Source organism: Neofelis nebulosa, chromosome 9, assembly GCF_028018385.1.
Source record: "Neofelis nebulosa isolate mNeoNeb1 chromosome 9, mNeoNeb1.pri, whole genome shotgun sequence".
In the NCBI taxonomy this organism is placed as follows: Eukaryota; Metazoa; Chordata; class Mammalia; order Carnivora; family Felidae; genus Neofelis; species Neofelis nebulosa.
Window position 1 is genome coordinate 50,082,259 of NC_080790.1, and position 20,795 is coordinate 50,103,053.

At 51.6% G+C, this 20,795-nt stretch overlaps 1 protein-coding gene across 8 annotated transcripts in view; it reads left to right on the forward strand.

Annotated features, from left to right (window-relative positions):
- The window catches only part of DCTN1 (dynactin subunit 1), a 30,767-nt gene that overhangs the window by 7,005 nt on the left and 2,967 nt on the right, over positions 1 to 20,795 (forward strand). For 2 of the 8 annotated variants that reach the window (XM_058683624.1, XM_058683625.1), the window contains exons 1-26: positions 5,078 to 5,256; positions 6,935 to 7,180; positions 7,436 to 7,514; positions 7,715 to 7,749; positions 8,452 to 8,472; positions 10,812 to 10,829; positions 12,212 to 12,232; positions 13,483 to 13,674; positions 14,023 to 14,220; positions 14,370 to 14,574; positions 14,651 to 14,729; positions 14,851 to 15,010; positions 15,120 to 15,224; positions 15,399 to 15,590; positions 15,679 to 15,795; positions 16,025 to 16,177; positions 16,774 to 16,934; positions 17,038 to 17,206; positions 17,485 to 17,553; positions 17,794 to 17,856; positions 17,969 to 18,118; positions 18,282 to 18,443; positions 18,529 to 18,660; positions 18,881 to 19,006; positions 19,261 to 19,403; positions 19,692 to 19,858. In XM_058683624.1, the coding sequence (XP_058539607.1) occupies positions 5,224 to 5,256; positions 6,935 to 7,180; positions 7,436 to 7,514; positions 7,715 to 7,749; positions 8,452 to 8,472; positions 10,812 to 10,829; positions 12,212 to 12,232; positions 13,483 to 13,674; positions 14,023 to 14,220; positions 14,370 to 14,574; positions 14,651 to 14,729; positions 14,851 to 15,010; positions 15,120 to 15,224; positions 15,399 to 15,590; positions 15,679 to 15,795; positions 16,025 to 16,177; positions 16,774 to 16,934; positions 17,038 to 17,206; positions 17,485 to 17,553; positions 17,794 to 17,856; positions 17,969 to 18,118; positions 18,282 to 18,443; positions 18,529 to 18,660; positions 18,881 to 19,006; positions 19,261 to 19,403; positions 19,692 to 19,858 (3,196 nt within the window). In that variant the 5' untranslated portion in view covers positions 5,078 to 5,223. Of the gene's footprint in view, positions 1 to 5,077; positions 5,257 to 6,934; positions 7,181 to 7,435; positions 7,515 to 7,714; positions 7,750 to 8,451; positions 8,473 to 10,411; positions 10,830 to 12,211; positions 12,233 to 13,482; positions 13,675 to 14,022; positions 14,221 to 14,369; positions 14,575 to 14,650; positions 14,730 to 14,850; positions 15,011 to 15,119; positions 15,225 to 15,398; positions 15,591 to 15,678; positions 15,796 to 16,024; positions 16,178 to 16,773; positions 16,935 to 17,037; positions 17,207 to 17,484; positions 17,554 to 17,793; positions 17,857 to 17,968; positions 18,119 to 18,281; positions 18,444 to 18,528; positions 18,661 to 18,880; positions 19,007 to 19,260; positions 19,404 to 19,691; positions 19,859 to 20,795 lie in introns of those variants that run through there. The other 6 variants (XM_058683629.1, XM_058683630.1, XM_058683628.1 and 3 more) reach the window with 5 other exon arrangements.

The following is a 20,795-nucleotide window of genomic DNA, read 5'->3' on the forward strand; positions in this document are numbered from 1 at the left end:
GGTTGAGTGTCCAGTGCTTGTTTTCGGTTCAAGTCATAATCTCGTGGTTTGTGAGTTTGAGCTCCACATCGGGCTCTGTGCTGACAGCGTGGAGCCTGCTTGGGATTCTCTTTTTCCCTCTCTCTCTGTCCCTCCTCTGCTCGCTTTCTCCCTCTCCCTGTCCCTCTCTCCCTCCCAAAATAAATAAATAAAAGTTTAAAAAGTCCATTTAGGGTTTAAGTCCTATCTGTATGAGATCTGTAAAGCAGATACGAGTCAGACCGAGGAGCAATGGGCTTTGTGTGTGTCTAATTTCTGGGTTCCTGTGTGTGTCTGGAATCCAGCCTTCCACCCTCCTAGTCCCATCCTTCCATACCCCCTGACACTCAGTGAGCAGACAGCTCTTTTTTTCCTGATTCCTGAGGGACTTACATCAGTATTTATCCCTTCCTTACTAGTGCTTTCAGAGATATACAGTTTTATCCTAGTCTGAAGAAAATCTGAATCTTGTTGGTTACCATTGTGTTAATCTTTGTTGTTTTTTTTTTTTTTTAATGTTTTTTATTTATTTTTGAGACAGAGAGCATGAGCAGGGGAGGGGCAGAGAGAGAGACACAGAATCCAAAGCAGGCTCCAAGCTCTGAGCTGTTAGCACAGAGCCCGACGCGGGGCTCAAACTCATGGACTGTGAGATCATGACCTGAGCCGAAGTCAGACGCTTAACCGACTGAGCCACCCAGGCACCCCAATTTGTGTTTATCTTTGTAACCAAACTTTCAATGCCCAGTGCCTGATACAATTCAGTTCAGGTGTGTGAACCTTGCTATCAGACTGCCTGGGACTCAGACCACTTCCTCTATGAGTGGGATGAGGGAAATGAGACAGTTCAGTTAGCTCAAGATCAAGGTTAATTGAGATGAGACAAGAGGAGGTCAAGGGCTCAAAGGATGCTGGGGTGCTAGTAAAAGCGAGGTAGAAATGGTGCAGGCTGGGCGCCAAAAAGGCTTTTCCTTCTTACTTGTTCCTTCTTAATTCTTAACAGTCTACTCATTTTCCTGTCATTTTCTGAAATAATCTCTAAGATCATTGTTTATCTATTTATCAGACATAGATTTTCCCCTCCTCTCTTCCCATTTTCCTAGATCATTTAACAGTATATAATATCACTGAGGAGAAAAATGGATTAGAAATCCAGGGTGTATCTGTCTCATCTCTGGCTGAGGGAACACGTAACTCAGAATTATTCTGTGTGACATGGGATGGAGCCCAGTGGTGCTATGAAAGGATCACCTGTCCGTACAGCTAGTCAAGTGTGCCACCCTGTCATTTTCTGGCCATGAGACTCAGGAGAGTCCTTTGACTTCTGAGACTCAGTTCCATCACCTGTAGGATATAGAGATACTGGAATCTGTTTTGTTGGCATCACAAGTTCATTTTGGAAGGAAATAGTGAAATAACGTGTCTGCGTGCAGTTACGTTTGTTCCAGAGAAGGCCCTAAGAAAAGACTTATCTTCTCTCCCCTAACATGTTCCATTTCCCTTCCCGGTTCCTCCCAATTCTCTTATTGTTTTCGATTATCATTCTTCTAGTACTCATGCTTGAAAGCTCCTGGGTTTGTTCATTCATTTTCATTTTTGTGCATTCATTCATCCATCCATTCATTTATTCATGCAGCATTTAAGTTCTTACTGTGTGTAAGTCATTATTGATGTATCTTCTCACTAATGATGAAGACAACATCTGCATTTTGTTGAGCATCTAATCTGTGCCAGGCACTGTGCTAAATGCTTTACTTCAATCTTTAATCCTCACAGCATCTCTGTGAGGTAGGTATCATTTCCCCCTTTTTTCAGATGAGGTAACTGGGGCTCAGAAAGTTCAATATCTTGACCAGAGTCGTACAGATGAGGAAATAGGAGAACCAAAGCTGTGTGCAGGTCTGTCTGTCTCTGGAGCCGTGCAGGCCCTCCGCCTCTTTCCCCATGTGTGATCTATCCCAGGGCCTTCTCAGGGCGTCTTTGTACATCCTCTGAATTGGTTTCTGTCCTCTCCTGCTTGAGTTCAGACCCTCCTCACCCGTTGCTCATTATGCAGCAACCTCCTTGCTGTTATCCTGTCTTTACCAAGTTGCTCCTGCCTCCACTCCAGCCTGCTCTGCTTCCAGTTTGATCTTTGTAAAATAGTTTTCATTATGCCGGTCTCCTGCTCAGGAAGAAGACACACTTGTTGTTATTGGATCATGGAGATGGAGTTATCTTTCTCTACCTGAATGTTAAGCTCCCTGACTATCCATACTTAACCTACTAGTATATCTCAACATTGATGTGTTTATTTATTCAATAAACATTTGGCTCCATGAGCTAATGGTGATGGGATCACAGAGACAAAAAGTTGTGGGCTATGCTTTTTTTATTATTTTTTTTAAGTTTATTTATTTAGAGAGAGAAAACACCAGCGGGTGAGGGGCAGAGAGAAGGAGAGACAATCCCAAGCAGGCTCCGTGCCATCAGCACAGAGCCCGATGTGAGGCTCGAACTCACAAACTGAGATCATTACCTGAGTCAAGATCAGGATACACTGACTGTGCCATCCAGGGCCCCTGTGGGCTATGCTTTAAAAGGCTTATAGTTTGATAGAGGAACTCATCTAGAATTCTTTACTTCAGCCAAACTAGTCTACTTTAATATTTCCTAGTCAAGCAAAGCTATTCTGTCCCTACTCAAAGTGTGTTTACAACTTACAGTGTTTGTAGGCCTTTCCACATATCCAGAACAAAACAAAACAAAACACCCAGCCCATAATTCAAGGCATAGTCAGGTACCCCTTTCTTTTTAATTCACCTATTTTTTGTCTGTAATTCCTATAAGTATAACATTGCCTAGATATTTTATTTTTAGATTTATATACTACATTATGTCAGCTGATTTTTTTTGCATTTCTACAGCTTCTGTACTTTTTACAAAGCACTTTTATGTGCTGTCCCTTATTTGAGCCTCATAACATTAATGTAGAGATGACAGCTGATATTCCCATTTTATAGAAGAAACAGCCTCCAAGAAGTTAGGTGACTATATATACACCTGTATGGTTGATGAGTTATGAGGTCATTTTTAGATATGAGTTCTCCTGTATTTTGGAAGATAGTATGGTCTAGAGGAGGAGCACGCCCTTGGAAGAAGCCTAGAGATACATGTGGTAAACAGTGAGGCTAGTGGAAAGTGCAGAGGGTTCCAGTTCAGGCTTTGGTTCCAGTTTTGGCTCCATTCCTCACCTTGTGTGTAACTTTAGGGAAGTTACTTAGCTCTCTAAGCCTCAGTTTCCTTGTTAGCACTGTCCCAGGCCTACCTTTCTGTGGAGTTACTGTGATTTACAAATATGAGGATAACAACATTGTTATTAGCTGACTTTTGTTGAGTACTTACTAAATGCCAGGCAATGCCTTAAATGTTTTACATGGATTATCTTGGCTAATCCTCACAACAGCTCTCTGAGATATGTTCTTTGCTCCCAAATGACAGATAAGGAAATTGAAACACAGAGATGTTAAGTAACTGGACCAAGTTTACGCAGTTCCCAGGGGGTAAAGCCAAGAATTGGACATAAGCAGCTTGAGTCTAGAAAAGTACTCTTAACCATGGTACTAAAACTTGTGTTTTTTACGGTGCTCTGTAGGCTGTAAAGTGCTCTGAACATGCGAAGTCCAGGCTGCAAGGAGCTGCATGGCTCTGCCTACCTGGGTAAATGTGACTAGGGAAGAAGAGGGCAAACATGGAAATTTTGCAGGGGAGGAAAGAAATGGTTTCCTATGGGGGTCTGGCCAGGATTGAAGATGTGAAGAGGTGTTTTGGGGCCATATATCTAACTGTTGACTGTCATTCTACTGTTGGGCTTTTTGGCCTGCCTTAGAAAGAGGGTGGAGTGGAGGAAGATTCTGTTCGGCCTGTGAAGACCAGTGCAGAGAAGACAAGTATCCCTAGGCCCAGGGAATCTAGATCCACTCTGCACATAGTGGAGCTATATAGGGCAGACCCCAGACCAGCCTTGAGTGCTTAGGGGCGGGGACTCTGGTTTGTCGGTTCCTAGGCCATGTTAGATGGGTAAATGAATGAAGTGGTATTATGACATAGCCCTCTGGAGACTTCTCACTGGAATACTTAATCTTGTTAAATTAAACATTTTCAATTATAAAAGTAATACATGCTTATTAAAGAAATTTTGTGAACTATAGAAAATAAACATCTCATTTTTTTCTGTTAAGGAGATGCCTAGAAAGCAAGGCCAAGAGTGTAAGGGGCAGGTAGTTGAGGTAGATTGGGCCTTGTGCTGTAGGGGGCATGTGGAGCTCTCTGCTCTTACTCATCCAGTTGAACCTGATAGTCTTAGAGTTCAAGCGTGTCCCTTTATAATGACCAGAAGGGAGGAAGGGTATGGTAACCTTTTTCAGTGTGGGGAGGACTGAGGTACTTGACTTGCTTTTCTGTGTGTATGAAATTATCTCCATTACTGCCCTTCCTTTGCTGGGTAGTGGGCAGGGCCTGGCTCCTTTGGCCCAGTGTGAGATTGAAATCCAGACTCTATAATTATATGGGTTTGGGTCCTGAGTTCAGAGTTTAGAAAAAGGAGGGAGAGAGAAGAGCTCCAGATAGGGAGTAAGAGACCCTTATTTTGGCTGTGTGGAGGCCTGCTGGTAGCTGATCTTTTTGAAGTGTCACTTGATGCTTGTGGTCCTGCTGAGGCACATTGTAGGGGGAGGTGTTGGGGGGGGGGTGTCAGTGATGCTGAGGGGTGAAGACTAGGAGGACCCACCAGGGCTGTGCTCCCAGTTTACTCTAGAGGTGACTGCTGAGGTTCCGTGGTGTGGGCCTAGCCCCTTAGTCCCTGCCCTGCTTGTCTGGGCCAGGTGAAGCAGGGGGGCACTAGGACCCAGATGCAAGCACGGTTCCTGACAAGTCTAGAGCAGCACTAGCGCAGAGTGAGACTCATCAGCTGGCAAGCAGGATTCGGTGTCTCTGGGTTCAGGAATCATCAGGCAGGAGAGAGGACTTGCTCCTTAGCCCCCATCTCTGCCCCCACCCCTACCCCGGTAGGCCACCGAGTGAGGTCCATGGACTGGGGAGGGCCGTGCCTGACGGCTTCTGTGTCTGTCCATGAGGGCCTGGAGCCCTGACCCTCCTGTCTAGGTTTCTGCCTTTTCTCTCTGTCTTTGGCCCACTGGGGGAGGGGGTAGAGGCCGGGTGAGCAGCATGGCCCAGAGCAAGAGGCATATGTACAGCCGGGTAAGTGGTCCTTATTGGGATGGCCCTGGGAGGGCTGCTGGAGAAGGCCTGGGTGCCTGTGGACACAGCTGTGGGGGCTGGGGAGACAGGCTGGAGCTAGACTGGGGCCACTCGCAGCAGGGAGTGATGGTGCTAGGGTGGACAGGCCTCCCCTCCCAGAGTTGGGCCCTCAGTGGGGAGTGGCAAGGCCTGACCTTTGACTCTTAATTGGACCTCTGGCCAGAGGTTCCTGAGGGGATTGGACTATCTTGGGGCTCTGAATGGGGTTGGTGGGTTGGAATGGCCTTACAGTGACGCCTTTCTTTAGAACTGCTTTGTTGTTTGTCACTTGCTTTTTCTTTCTTCTGGTTGAGATTGAATCTGTACCCACTATTGTGTCCACCTGGATCTGAGAGGCTTGTTAGGATTGGGAGGTTGGGGGAGTCTCTTGAGTGTGGGGCTAGCCCTGATGTCACTGTCAGTTCTTTTTATCGTCAGATCCATGAGAGCCACTCTGCTGTGCTAGGTGTGATTTGGGGTCCTAAAGCCCCTGGGAACTATATCCTTATCTTCCTAGATGAGCTCTTTGGGGAAGGGATTCAGGGAGTGACAGACTCTGGCAGAGCTCCCTTCTGAAGCCAAGTGGGAGCATCAAGGGGAGCCCTGTGGAATCTTTAGGACCAGGGAGTCACTTTCTCATGCCTCATTCATCTGTTTGCTGCAAGGCCCTTGGTTCATGGAGCTGCTGTTGCTAAAAATGGCTTAGGTGTGATTTTCTTCTAAACCATGGCCCTCTTTGGGACCTAATTTCATGTTGTGTCCTGTCATCACGGGTGTGTCAGAAGCTGAGAACTTCTGAAGGACAATGTTTAGTCTATTCCTTTGCCTTGTCCATCCACGGGATAATAAGCTATCCATTTGGACCACTGGCAGAGTCTGGGAGACAGTGCAGGTCAGATCTAAGACATCTGATTTACCTGGCCTTTGTTTTTCTTTTTGTAGCAACATAGCTGGGGGAAGGATCTCCTGAGCTTGGGGTAGAGTTGATAGGGCATGGCTTGGGCCAGGGAGAAGGGAATTAAAAGGTTGAATGGGCTGTGGTGAAGTATCTAGGAATGTCATGGTGGGTGTGTGGATGGGGTGGGGGTGGGGAGTCAGGGCTGGAGGGAGGCACAGTTGTGTGCCTTTGAGAGTGAGAGACCTAAGAGCTGTTTGACCACAGGGAACACAGACAACAGTGGGGAGTGGAACAGGATTCTGTGTGGGAGTAACCCATGAATCACCTGTCTTCCCAACTTAGGCACCTGAGTCAGGGTATTGGGCTTGGAGAGCCTGGTCTAAACTGAGTTATTCGCTTGAGCTTTACTCTCCTGCTTGGGGGCAGTGCTCCTGAGAAAGAAGCCATGTGGTGACATTCACAGATCTGTCATTGAGTTCTGATTTGTTATAAAATTTAAATATAAACTCCTAAAAATTCTGGCAGATTCCAGAGGAGTTTGGAGAAGTCTTAGAACATATCACTGGTATTTTTCAAAAGGGAATTTGGGGTCCACTTCACCCTGAGAATGGGGTTCAGGAAAGTGACTTCTTGTCCTTTTTCAGTCCAGGATCTTGTCCAGGCCTTACTTAGGATGCATTAGGATGATATCCTTGATGTGAGGCCTTTAACTGCATATATTTGCATGTGTCTTTCTTTCAGACGCCCAGTGGCAGCAGAATGAGTGCCGAGGCAAGCGCCCGACCTTTGCGAGTGGGTTCCCGTGTAGAGGTTATTGGAAAAGGCCATCGAGGCACTGTGGCCTATGTTGGAGCCACACTCTTTGCCACTGGCAAATGGGTAGGCGTGATCCTGGATGAAGCAAAGGGCAAGAATGATGGAACTGTCCAAGGCAGGAAGTACTTCACTTGTGATGAAGGGCATGGTATCTTTGTGCGCCAATCCCAGGTACTTACACCCTGCTCTGGGTGTATGCATGTGTACATACTCTGTTGCTTGGGTGGCTTTTGTGTTGGTGCTCCCTTTTTCTGGGCATGAGTGTAAGTCTCTGGTTGAGAGAATGGGAGGTAGTGGGGGAGGGAAGATTAGAGATCCATCCTTATGGAAGTTGCCCTGTACCCCAGGCTCACTTGGGGTCGGGAGAGGGGCCCATATTGCAGCCATCGCTGATCTGGCTATATTGAGTTTGTTCTGTGGCCTCAGATCCAGGTATTTGAAGATGGAGCAGATACTACTTCCCCAGAGACACCTGATTCTTCTGCCTCAAAGGTCCTCAAAAGAGGTAACAGCCACCCAGTTAAATTGCTTTTTCACATCCAGGAGTCCTCAGGACTTCTTCCCAGAATACAGGGCCACAGTGGATCCTGAGATTTCTCCATCCCCACCATACTCCCTTGTTACATCTCTTCTACCCCACCACAATGATCTCTGCCCCTACCCCCATATACAAACACATGCTTTGTTTCTGTTTGCTTCCTACAGAGGGAACTGACTCAGCTGCGAAGACCAGCAAACTGGTGAGTGGTTGGGGGTAGGAGTGGGGAGTAATAGAAAGAGGGGAAGGAGAAAGAGAGGAGGGAGACTAATGCTAGATAGATAGAAATAGTAGGTGAGTAAACGGAGTTAGCCTTCCAGTCTCCAACCTCCCTGGAAGCTTTCTGGGTATGAGCTGCTGCTTTAGGGGTAAAGGCGGTAGCATGGAAAAACTGTTAGGGCCCAGATGTTTAGAGTCAAAAGGGACCGAGGCTAGGAGTGATAGGGAAGATAGGTCTGACCCTAGTAGTGTTGTTGCCAACTTCCTGCCTTATGGTACCCAAGGCTGCCAGGCTCTAAAAGGACAGAGGGTAGGGGTAAGGTGAGAACTAGAGGAAGAAGGAGTTCTTCTGTTTGCAAACGAATGGTAAGGAGCTGTGCCTACTGCTGCCTATTTTAGGCTGTATGCAGAGGGCCTGTTCTAATTCTCCTGCACTGCTCTGCGCAGGGTATATGAGGGTGGGGATTCAGATTCTCCACTTTCTCTGGGCCAGGGTGTGGACAGCCTGGAATCTGATCCTTGAGGGACCCCTCATCTCACTTACCAGGACTTGGCAGTGACCTGACTTCCCCCTTTACCTGTGTGTACCTGAGTTGGTCTTAACACCTACACCCAGGATGTCTGGCCAGCTAGTCACACTGTGGCGTTTGTTCTCTAACTCTGCCCTTTCCTACTCCTCATGCAGCGGGGACTGAAGCCTAAGAAGGTGGTGTGTTTACTATTTGTGACTGGGTGGGTGAGGGCCATGAGCCTCCTCCCCAGCTGTCCTGCATGTCCTTGGGCTGCTGCATGCATGTGTGTGTGACCTTGGGGCTGGGATGGCCGGAGGAAATGGCAGCCTTGGCTTTCAGAGTTCCTTTGAGGGATGCAGGGACATCAGGCTCAGTACCAGGCTCAGATGGCACTCATTAGAGATGATTTCTGCACCTATTTGCCCCTCTCCCCACTGCCTTAGGACTTCTCATCAGATACTCCAAACATTTGACTGTGAATGTAAAGCAGCAGCATGGAGTACAACATTTACTGGACTACATTACTGGGTTTTCAGCTCAAGTTTGGGGGCAGTGGGAGGAAACACTGGGAGGCTAGGTGAAAGTACCAGGTGAGATGATTGGGCAAGGAGGTGGGAGGCCAGGGAGAACAGTCCTGAGGTGGAAAGCCTGATAGTCCACATGCCTCCCTCTGGGTGGGCACTGCCGTGGATGCCCACCCTCGCACTGCTCCACTAGTCTTTCCCTGCCTCTTCCTTCCTCTGGTGGTGTGCTTGAGGCCCAGCCCTTGCAGACTTTCATCAGCCATCACTGAATGGGGCTCAACTGTGCCACCCCCAGACTCTTTTGAACTCCTAAGTCGCTGCCATGACCACTTCCTCACACCAGCCCCTGCCTTGGGCTTGTGCCCGGGCTATCTCTGACGTGCTTGTGCCTGTCTGACCTGTATGTACTGTGCTGTATGTATGGTTCTGTGATTTCCTTGTCGCCAATGGTCTCAGGCCCTTATGACCTGCATGGAGAGCTACTGGATCGGGGCAGTGGGTGGGGAGAGGAAAACATCTTTTCAATTCCTGGTTGTTAGTGGGTCCTCATTTTGGAGTCTTGCCATGGAAGAGACCACATACTGGTACTTGCTCTGAGGTCCTGGCTCAGTGGGAGTGGAGATGTGAGAAGGAAAATCATGCTGTAAAGGATGCTGGACCAGTTACAAGGTCATAGAACAGTGGCTTCTTCCCTTGGTTTTTGTCTCCTGTTGGGGCTCCCATCTTGCCTCAGGCCCCTGAATAGAGAAGAGCATGGACCTGCAGTCTGATATCGTTGGAGGAGTTCTCATCACAGGCTGACCTGACCTGGGCGGGGCCTGAGTCATGTCTGAATGCTGGGGTTTTGGCAGCTGCCTGGGGAAATGTGGCAAAGCCCAGCATAGACTGCCTGTGCTGGGATGCGGGGCCTTCTTTGCTCCTGGTGTGACGTGCCAGTCAAATAGTCAAGTCCGTAGCCAGATCTTCCTCTCCAGTGGTCCTCTCATAGCAGACCACTTAGCCCAGGGCCCTGCTCTCACCCTGTGGGGAATGGAGAGCTAGCACTAGAACCAAAAACAAAGGAACTTTGAAGGGGAGGGCAGAAGAGAACCCAGATGTCTCTAAAAGGTGTCCACTCCCTTCTGGAAGGCCTTTAGAGACAGGCTTTAATCCCCCTTCAACCAGGGGAGGGTTGGGATAGGAGCCAAACTGTCATTAGAGCTACTGCTGAATATTCCCCAGGGTTTCTTAGTGTCATTGTTGCCCCTCAGAGCGGATGCTGTCACAGGAGGGGTGTTCTGGGTAAGGGCGTTGTCTTGTGTGTGTAAAAGACAAGTGGAGTTGATGGGCTGTGGGCAGAGGGAAGTATATGAAAGAGGCTGAGGGAGCAATGAGGCTCCATGTCCCTGCCCAGTCATGCCCTGGCCCCAGAGAGTACCATTTCTGGGATGGCCCCTAGCCCAGTTTCTTGGAGCAGACTCTTGGGGATGGGGTGGGGGAGGGAAGGGGAGGGAAGAATCAGAACCTGTTCTTTGGAAGAAGAAGCAGGGCGGGTTCTGCGCAGGACTTTATCCAGTCATGTGGGGGAGGAGGAGCCAGCAGAGCCTGGCGGTTGCTAGGTGACCGTGGAGCAGTGGCTCCACCCCCACGGATCAGAGGAGGGTGGGTGCATGACGTCAGGTGGAGCCGGTGCTGCGGCCACTGAGGCTGCCATCAGCCTTAGCTGGTGAACTGGGCCTGGCGCCTCTCCGGTGCCTGCCGGAGCCAGGCTGACCCACTGCGCACCTGCGGGGGCTTCTGCGTCTGAGCCACAGCCATTTGCAGGCTGGGAAGCAGTCCGGCAGAGAAGCTGAGGCTGCATTGTTGGGATTTGATGCACTAATCTCCTGTCTCCGCCGCCTTTCCCTCTGTTCGGTCTTTTTCCCTCCCTCCCTTCGTCTGCCCTTCCTCTGTGTGTTTGTCCATCCTCCTCTGTCCCTCCTTCTCTTTCCTCTCCTGGCTTTCTTTGGTTTTCTGCAATGATGAGACAGGCACCGACAGCCCGAAAGGTACTCTTGCTTGCTCTGGTCCTGCTGCCGGGTTGCCAGGGCGATGGTGGCAGCAGGCTGCTGGGGTGGGGGTGGGGGCTGATTGACTTCATCTGTCTACCTGGTTGGGGGAGGAGGGTGGGGTTGAAGGTGGGGGGCAGGGAGAGGTGTGTGTCACTGCCATGCCCCACACGCTGGAAATTTGCTCCCTGCTCTGCCTGATTTGGCCTCTGACTGAGTGTGTTCTGGGCCTTGTACCCAGTAGCCTCACAACCGTGGGGTTCAGGCAGCTTTTGCTGCAAACTGCCTCTGGGAGTTTCCTGCGAGAGGATTTGGGAAGCAGGTCCCTATGTCTTCATGTCTTTAGCAGGACTACCTCACCCTTATCCTTTGCTAGGATGCCTCTTGGTTGTACTCCCAGCATCCCTCCCCCACCAGGGTGTGTATTAAGGGGCTTTCCCAGGGTGGGATGGGGACCCTGGAGGTTTTTGACCCTCAGCTATGGAGGCTAAACTCAGGGTAGGAGGGGTGGGCGTTGGTCTCCTTGGATTCAACGTCTCCTAGAAGCAGGGTCTAGGCCAAATCTATCTTTGCTGGAGCTATGAGACTCTGGGTAGCAAGAACATAATTTGGGACTCAAGATTAATCATGTGTTTTAGTTTAGGGCAGTAGTTTATTTATGCTGCTGCCCACCTCCATGTCCTTTCTTGCAGCTGGGTGGGGTTACTTTGCTGAGCTCTGGGCTTCTGGTTAATGCAGTATTCATGGTTCTGTCACCTGAGCCCTCTGCCCTAGGGATGGAGACTGCTGCAGGATCTGGCCCTGGGGAATGGGGTAGGGTGGAGAGGATGGCTGCCTTAGGGGCCTGATCCCCTCTGCTGGGGTCGTATCCCTCACTTCTGGACTTCTAGCATCACTCTGGTCACACAGTATTTCTAGGGAGTCTTCTGTAGAGTCTAGCACTTAAAGGAAAGGGCTGACCTGGGAAAGTCCTTGGGAGTGGTGGGTGGGTGGGGCCTCTGGCTCTGGGCTCGAGTGCCAGAAGGACTAATCTCTGGGGACCTCTACCAGCTGCTGCCTTTGGTCTCCTGTGGCTTAGCCTAGGAGACGGGGATTTCTGGGATATCCAGGGTGTTCGAAGGGGTGAGGTCTGCAAGGGTTGGGCATAAGTGGGACAAGGAGCCAATGGGGGAACAGGAGTTCCGAGTTCTTGGCGTGGGAACAAGGTAATTCACTGGAGGGGAAAAAAGGACGGGGTGGGGATGGGAGTGGGTAAGCAGCTAACTGTAGCCCCATTCCTGGTACTTCTTCTGCTCTCATTGCTGTCCCTTCTGCTGTCTGTCTTTCTGCCATTATCCTTTCTTTCCTGACTACTTCTCCTCTGGCTCCTGTTGCCTGTCCAGACCACAACTCGGCGGCCCAAGGTGAGAAAAAAAAAAAAAAAAAAGCCTCTGTACAAGCCACTGCTGAGTGTAGACACACATTTCAGGCATGTGCATGTGTGTGGGCATGTGTATGAGCAAGTAGAAGTTGGTCACGGTGCATCCTGGGTTCTCTTTTTCAGAGGAGTGAGGGGACTGAGGGTAGTGACAGGCCTCTCCTGCAAAAATGACTTCTCAGGAGAGTGTATGGGCCAGTAGCCTGAATGCAAAAGAGATATGAGAGTGGTTGTGGTTAATCAGGGCTGGCTTTCTTCAAAAAGGGCATTTTGACCAGTTTTGATGCATGAATGGGGGTAGAAGTTGGAAAAAAGGTAAAGAACTTGGCAGTGTCAACGTCAGGGGATAAGGAGCTGGGGTGTCTGTGGGTAGCATGTGGTCTCTGAATGTCAGCCCACCAGGAATGCTTCAGGGCTCAGTACTTCAAGGGAGAGCACTGGACAGGCCTGTCTGCTCCAGGGCCTGGGGCTTCAGAGAGCTCCTCTGCCTCAGCCCCACAGGGCCTGGGTAGATACTGCCTGATTAGAGCCCCTCTGTCTTGGGGGGAGGGAGATGACAGAAGGTTGGCTGTACTGACCGTGTTTCAAGGGGGAGCCTAGGAGTACAACTTTCAGTCTGGCCCTTTTACCTGCAGGGTCCCCTAAAGTAGACCAAGGGAGGGAGAATCAGCTCAACTTCCAAAGAGTGGGATACAGAGCTTGGTACCTGCACTCCTAGCCCAGAATTCTCTGGGAACATGGAAGTTAGAGAACAAACTCCAGTTTGTTCTTTTGCTCTGGGAATGACATTGGGGTACTTTTTTTTCCTGGGGGAAGAGGGTACAGGCCTAGAGCAATGATAGGACTGGGAGTATTTGGAAATTGCCAGAATGATCACAACTGGGTCATAGAGGGGAGGTCTGGGGAGTAAGGGATTCTGCTGTAAGTGGGTAGTGCCAGAGCTGGGAGGAATGTGGGGTCAGTGCCAAGGGAGGAGCATTATAATCTTATGTCTTCTTCTATCACTTCCTCCCTCTCCCCTCTGCCTGCCTCCTGTGCCTCCCCCGTCCTTTGTCACCATTTCTGACTTTGTCATTTTTCCTCTCTCCTTCACTTTCCTTCTCTGTTCTCACTGTGCTTTGATATTCTCTCTCACTGTCTTTTTCTTTCTCTGTCTCCTTTCCTTGACATATTCTCATATTCTGTCTCTCACCACCCCTGTTCTTTTTCTGGTCTGCCCCTGCCCTCTCTGAATAGCCCACCCGCCCAGCCAGTACTGGGGTGGCTGGGGCCAGTAGCTCCTTGGGCCCCTCTGGCTCAGCATCAGCAGGTGAGCTGAGCAGCAGTGAGCCCAGCACCCCAGCTCAGACTCCCCTGGCAGCACCCATCATCCCCACACCGGCTCTCACCTCTCCTGGAGCAGCACCCCCATTGCCTTCCCCCTCCAAGGTAAGGACTGGGGTTGGAGTGAACAAGAACCAAGATACAGAGGGGCCTATGACCCTGGGAAGGATCTTGGAAATTTTCCAGGGTTGGGGGAGACCCAGAATTTGGATCAGCAGGGTGGGGACATAGCATATGGTTAGCCTGTCATTGATTTGGCTACCCTTTCTTTCTCTCCTTCTTCCACACTTGCCCCTTATGCATTGGTCTTTTCTCAGATGTTTGTATGCCACTTGCTTTTGACCCTGGGGCTCTAGAATGGTGTTTGCATACAGTCTTGTCCCTTTGCTCCAGCTCAACCTTGGTGGGAGGAGGGGGAGGCTGTGCACTCACTGAGGGGTTTCTCCTTTGTAGGAGGAGGAGGGGCTGAGGGCCCAGGTACGGGATCTGGAGGAGAAACTGGAGACCCTGCGGTTGAAACGGGCAGAAGACAAGGCAAAGCTAAAAGAGCTGGAGAAACATAAGATCCAGCTGGAGCAGGTGCAGGAATGGAAGAGCAAAATGCAGGAGCAGCAGGCGGACCTGCAACGACGCCTCAAGGAGGCGCGGAAGGTGGGACTTGGGGTGAAAGGGGCTGGCTGGGGAGCTTGGGACCCAAGCCACTGTACCAGTAACTGGGCCAGAGCCTAGAACATCCAGTGAGAAGGGGCACATGAGGCATCTCTCTGCTTGCACTCCCACCAACCTCCACTCCTCCTTAGGAAGCCAAAGAGGCACTGGAGGCGAAGGAACGTTACATGGAGGAGATGGCTGACACTGCTGATGCCATCGAGATGGCCACTCTGGACAAGGAGATGGCTGAAGAGCGGGCTGAGTCCCTGCAGCAGGAGGTGGAAGCATTGAAAGAACGTGTGGATGAGCTCACCACTGACTTAGAGATCCTCAAGGCTGAGATTGAAGAGAAGGGTAAGGGGCCAGGAGCTGCTGGGGGCCAAATGGTGGGGTTAGAACTATGTCTGAAAGTGTTAATGGTCTTCCCCAGGCTCAGATGGGGCAGCGTCCAGTTATCAGCTCAAGCAGCTCGAGGAGCAGAATGCCCGCCTAAAGGATGCCCTGGTGAGGTAGGATCCCCTCCCTGCTTGGCTCCGGAGCTCACTCTCCTGTCCCCAAACGTATCATAGTGCCCATTGCCAGTGATGTGGACACACACTTTCTCCCTTCTCCCTCCCTGCTTCCCCATAGGATGCGGGATCTTTCTTCCTCGGAGAAGCAGGAGCATGTGAAACTCCAGAAGCTCATGGAAAAGAAGAACCAAGAGCTGGAAGTTGTGAGGCAACAGCGGGAGCGTCTGCAGGAAGAGCTGAGCCAGGCGGAGAGCACCATCGATGAGCTCAAGGAGCAGGTCTGGGGACCCCAGCCTCTGGCCCAGAGGACCCCTCTCCAAGGTTGGTGCCTCTTTTTTCTAGGCACCTTTCAGCAGCCCTTTTCTCTGTTCCCTCCATGTAACACAGGTGGATGCTGCTCTGGGTGCTGAGGAGATGGTGGAGATGCTAACAGACCGGAACTTGAATCTAGAAGAGAAAGTGCGAGAGTTGAGAGAGACCGTGGGGGACTTGGTAAGAGAACAGACCCCAGATTTCCCACCCCGATGGAGGGTGTTTGGAAGACGCTTGCTCAAAGAGGGACTGACACATGACCCCTTTGAGCAGGGTGTGCGGTGAGTGGCCCCACCCTGACCTTCTACTCTGACTCTGCTTTTCCTTTGCCTCTACTGCCTTGGCACCTTCCAGGAAGCGATGAATGAGATGAACGATGAGCTGCAGGAGAACGCGCGCGAGACAGAACTGGAGCTGCGGGAGCAGCTGGACATGGCGGGCGCGAGGGTTCGGGAGGCCCAGAAGCGTGTAGAAGCAGCCCAGGAGACTGTTGCAGACTACCAGCAAACCATCAAGAAGTACCGCCAGCTGACCGCCCACCTTCAGGTGCCTCCGTACCCCCTGCTGCCCACTCATGATTGCCCAGGGCTCCCTCCTGCCCCAGCTGTGCCTCATTGTCTGTCTCTGCCCCCAGGATGTGAATCGGGAACTGACAAACCAGCAAGAAGCATCTGTGGAGAGGCAGCAGCAGCCACCCCCGGAGACTTTTGACTTTAAAATCAAGTTTGCTGAGACTAAGGCTCATGCCAAGGTCAAGAAAATGGATAGACCAGAGAGTGGGGAGTGTTGGGGCATCCACCCTGGGTGTGGCCGTAGGCTGATCTGGCGTGGGGTTCTGGACTTCAGGTTGCTGGAGGAGGGGGTGCTTTGTGTGGTGGTTTGGAAGACTCCTGAAGCAGGGGACCTGGTGGAGCAAAGCATGGTGGCTCTGAGACTCTTTCCAGCCTGGCTGAGAGCCTGCCTCCCTGTCCACCTCACAGGCAATTGAGATGGAATTGAGGCAGATGGAGGTGGCCCAGGCCAACCGTCACATGTCCCTGCTTACAGCCTTCATGCCAGACAGCTTCCTTCGGCCAGGTGGGGACCATGACTGTGTCCTGGTGCTGCTGCTCATGCCTCGTCTCATTTGCAAGGTATGGCCAATCAATCTAATCACATGTTCAACAGGAATCTGTTGAACTTGCTGTGTGACAGGCATTGAGGATGCTGAGCGAAGATAGCAGCCAGCATCCCTGCTCATAAAGAGTTTATGATGTAGTGGAGGAATATAGTCAACAAAGTCACAGAGGAATGTGTATTACAGATGGTGGATTTTGATGAGGAGGTAGCTTCTTTGAGAGAGCATGGTCTGGGCTCTGATTTAGATGGGGTGGTGTCACTGAAGGAGTAACATTTGAGCTGAGACCCAGAAGATGACTAGGAACTAGTGGGGGAATAATTGTCAGGATAGAATTCAGGTAAAAGGGTAGCAGGAGCAGCAGTAGCTTTAAGGCAGGAAAGAGCTTGGGCCCACTGGCTCCACATTCCAAATCCTCATAACCACCAGTAATCACATCATTATCTTTTCCCTGTGTGAGACTCCCTGACTATCTAAGAGCCGTTTCTGCTTTTCTCCTCCACGTGTGTCCATGCTCCCGACGTAGTTGCTCAGTTTTGTGTCCTGTATTCCCGAGTCTGTGTTCTCTATCCTCTTCTCTGAGCCCCAGGTCCCTGGTGCTTCTTCCCACAGGCAGAGCTGATCCGGAAGCAGGCCCAGGAGAAGTTTGAACTAAGCGAAAACTGTTCAGAGAGGCCTGGGCTCCGAGGAGCTGCAGGGGAGCAGCTCAGCTTTGCTGCTGGGCTGGTGTACTCACTGAGTCTATTGCAGGCCACACTCCACCGCTATGAGCAGTAAGTGATCCCTGGCCCCACTCTAGGGCCGCAGGCTGAGATTGGATAGAACCGACATTGCCTGGCAGGCCTTGGCCTCAGAGGACCCTTCTCTGGTCTCTAGCGCCCTCTCTCAGTGCAATGTGGATGTGTATAAGAAGGTTGGCAGCCTCTACCCTGAGATGAGTGCCCACGAGCGCTCCTTGGATTTCCTCATTGAGCTGCTACACAAGGATCAGCTGGATGAGACTGTCAACGTAGAGCCTCTCACTAAGGCCATCAAGTACTACCAGGTCTGGGGCAAGAGTTCAGGCTTGGCATAGGAGGGAGGGAAGGTTTTTCCTGGTAGGGCTGTTGGCAGCATAGCCAAGGTTGTCTGCCCCCGGCTGGCTGCCTATGGCTTGGCTTGCTCTTAGAGGAGCTTGCCTGAGGATCCAGTTCCCTGGGGGGTTTCAGATTCTCCTGTACCTCTGGAGTCCCATGATGACTGGGGCTCCATTTACAGTTTGGGAAGAATTCTCCGTCCTTCCAAGACCTAAAGATTGCCTGTTGCTCTGTCATTTCCCCTCAGCATCTGTACAGTATCCATCTTGCTGAACAGCCCGAGGACAGTACCATGCAGCTGGCTGACCACATTAAGGTAAAGGTTCTGGGCCAGTGGTTGAGCCCCCTGTAGATATCAGAAATGGAGGACATCAGATCAAGAGATCTGGCCCTCAAGAGGTGTCACATAAGACTGGAACAAGGTCAGATCAGGGAAGCCAGAGAACGAACATCTTTATGGGGGTCAGTGGAGGGTGGGGACTTCTTAGAGATGGATGGTGATGGTGCAGAAGGGCTCCTGTTGGGGGCTGACAACCACATGCATCTATCCTTACAGTTCACCCAGAGTGCCCTTGACTGCATGAGCGTAGAGGTGGGACGGCTGCGTGCCTTCTTGCAGGTGAGAGCACAGTTTGATCTCTTGGACCTCCTCCTCCTTGTTAACCCCCGCCTCCTCACCTCCAGCCCTAATGCTGACTTGGTTCCCCATCCGTTTCATATTCTCTGAGTAGGGTGGACAGGAGGCTTCAGATATTGCCCTCCTGCTCCGGGACCTGGAAACATCATGTAGTGACATCCGCCAGTTCTGCAAGAAGATCCGAAGGCGAATGCCAGGGACAGATGCTCCTGGGATCCCAGCTGCACTGGCCTTTGGACCACAGGTTTAGGGCAGCGATGGGGGGAAGGAAAGGAAGCTGAGTAGAACCAGGAAGGGCTTAGAGTGTCAAGATCTGGATCTGGTCAGGGAACAAGAATGGTTTTAAGGTAACTGGGAACTGTGGTGCTGGACTCCGGGTGGGCTCCTGACTCTGGGCTGTTGCACAGGTGTCCGACACACTCCTAGACTGCAGGAAACACTTGACGTGGGTGGTGGCTGTGCTGCAGGAGGTGGCAGCTGCTGCCGCCCAGCTCATTGCCCCACTGGCAGAGAACGAGGGACTGCCTGTGGCTGCCCTGGAGGAGCTGGCTTTCAAAGCAAGCGAGCAGGTAGGCCTGGACGGCACAGGGCAGACATGGTGGGGGAGTGATATGGCCAGTGTGAGATTTTCACTACTGCCCTCGGCTCCTGTAGATCTACGGTACCCCCTCCAGCAGCCCCTATGAGTGTCTGCGCCAGTCGAGCAACATCCTCATCAGTACCATGAACAAACTGGCCACGGCCATGCAGGAGGGAGAGTATGATGCAGAGCGGCCCCCCAGCAAGGTGGGTGGGGAGCTCTGTGGAGGGGCTTCGGGGGCTCAGGGGAACAGGACTTGGCAGAGCTGCTGCTGGTTGTGGAAGGACTGGGAGGCGGGAGCGGGGAATCCAGAGGGCACCGCCCTGCTTAGAAGGCAAGGTTTTCCCTGTGCCCAGCTCTCTCTGGAAGGAGAATGTTGGTGACCTCCTCTCACTACCCCTGCCTCTGCTCTCGCTTGACCCCTAGCCTCCCCCAGTTGAGCTGCGGGCTGCAGCCCTTCGTGCAGAGATCACTGATGCTGAAGGCCTGGGCTTGAAGCTTGAAGATAGAGAGACAGTTATCAAGGAGTTGAAGAAGTCACTCAAAATCAAGGTGAGGGTGTAGGCTAGGCTCAGGAGCTAGGGGGCTGGGAAGTATGCTGAGGTACAGGTCAGCACTGAGTGTTGGGGATCTCCTGGGGCTGAGACTGGTTGAGGGTTGAGGGGAGAAGTGGCGCCTGTATCAGTGTGGGGAACAGCTGTGGGCCTTTAGGAGCTTTCTGGTTCGTGCTCTGTCACAGGTCCCTGGGGGCCCTGGGAGGATGTAAAGGAGGGTGTAAGGGAACTGGACACTCTGACCTTCGCCAGGGGGAGGAACTAAGTGAGGCCAACGTGCGGCTAAGCCTCTTGGAGAAGAAGCTGGACAGTGCTGCCAAGGATGCAGATGAGCGCATCGAGAAAGTCCAGACTCGCCTGGAGGAGACCCAGGCACTGCTGCGGAAGAAGGAGAAGTCAGGCACCTTTCCTGGGCCCTTGCTTATTCCACCCCTCCACTCTGCCAGCCAGTCTCCCTCCTAACTCATCCCCCTATCCAGGCCCTATCAGAGTGAGACTCTCCCCAGGGGAGTGGATGCCATCTCCTTTCCCCACTGCCAACACCATTGTGTCACCCCAGTCATATCATGTGCTGCTCCTGGCTCCTCACCAGCAGGGCTACTCCAAGGACCTGTCTGGACTGAGAAATGGGGACGGGGCTCTGGGGAAAGGGCATTGCCCAAGCCCGGATTTCTTTTTCACAGAGAGTTTGAGGAGACGATGGATGCACTCCAGGCTGACATTGACCAGCTAGAGGCAGAGAAGGCAGAGCTAAAGCAGCGGCTGAACAGCCAGTCGAAGCGCACGATTGAGGGGCTCCGGGGGCCCCCTCCCTCGGGTATTGCTACCCTGGTCTCTGGCATTGCTGGTGGTGAGTGCAGTGGGACAGGCACCATTGGCGCAGAGGAGATTGAATGGCCTCCCTCCTGTCCTTGGCCTCAGTTTGACTTCTACCCGCCTCTTACTGGACGTTCAGCCAGGAATGTGCTTGCCCAGTTTCACTCTGGCAGTTTTTCACCAAGTTTTTACTTCTCCTGAAGATATGTGCAGAGGTTCCCCCCCCCCCCCCCCGCCCCGCTCCCCCAGCCCTGATCAAGGTGGGCCATTACCAACTTGTCAGTGGACCTCAGAATTACCATAACAGTTAGACTGTAGCATATGTCCCTTTTGGACCTGCAGTCTGGCCTTTCTGTCCCAGCCCTATATCCCAGAGGGTCATCAGCCTGCAGCAGATTGGGCTGACTCTGCTGCCGTATCCAGCCATGCCTGGTTCCTGCACTCGATTGCTCCTCTGCTTACACTTTGCATTTCCCCCTACTGAATTCACATGGCTTTACTCCATGGTGTGGTTGTCTGTCCCGTTGCTGACTTCTCTCACTTGGGGCTTGTGTACTGACCTCTGCCTGGTCTCCAGTGTGGTCAGGGCTCCTTACCTGGAGTTTTTCTGGTTATTGGGCCCAGGCTCCCCAGTTTTCCTGGATCATGGAGGTGGCTACTGCCATGTTAGTTCTCATCTGCTCTATAGTTTTTCAGTTTCTTACCTCCAGAAGACAGACTTCTTGCCCTAAAGCCCTCAAGATCTCTAGCGCTCCCCTGCTATGCCTGTCTTGTCACCTGGCCTCACCCAGGGTCTTGTTCTCATCAAAGCCCACCTCACTGGTGCCTCTTGATCTTGGGAGGTGACCAAGTACCTTGTTGACTTTGGACTCCTGTGGTACAGTGGGCTCCTGTTCTTTGGGGAAAGGGTCTCCAGAAGTTACCAAGTTGTGTTGTTTTGGCACAGGCTTTTTAAACATACCGGTTCAGAC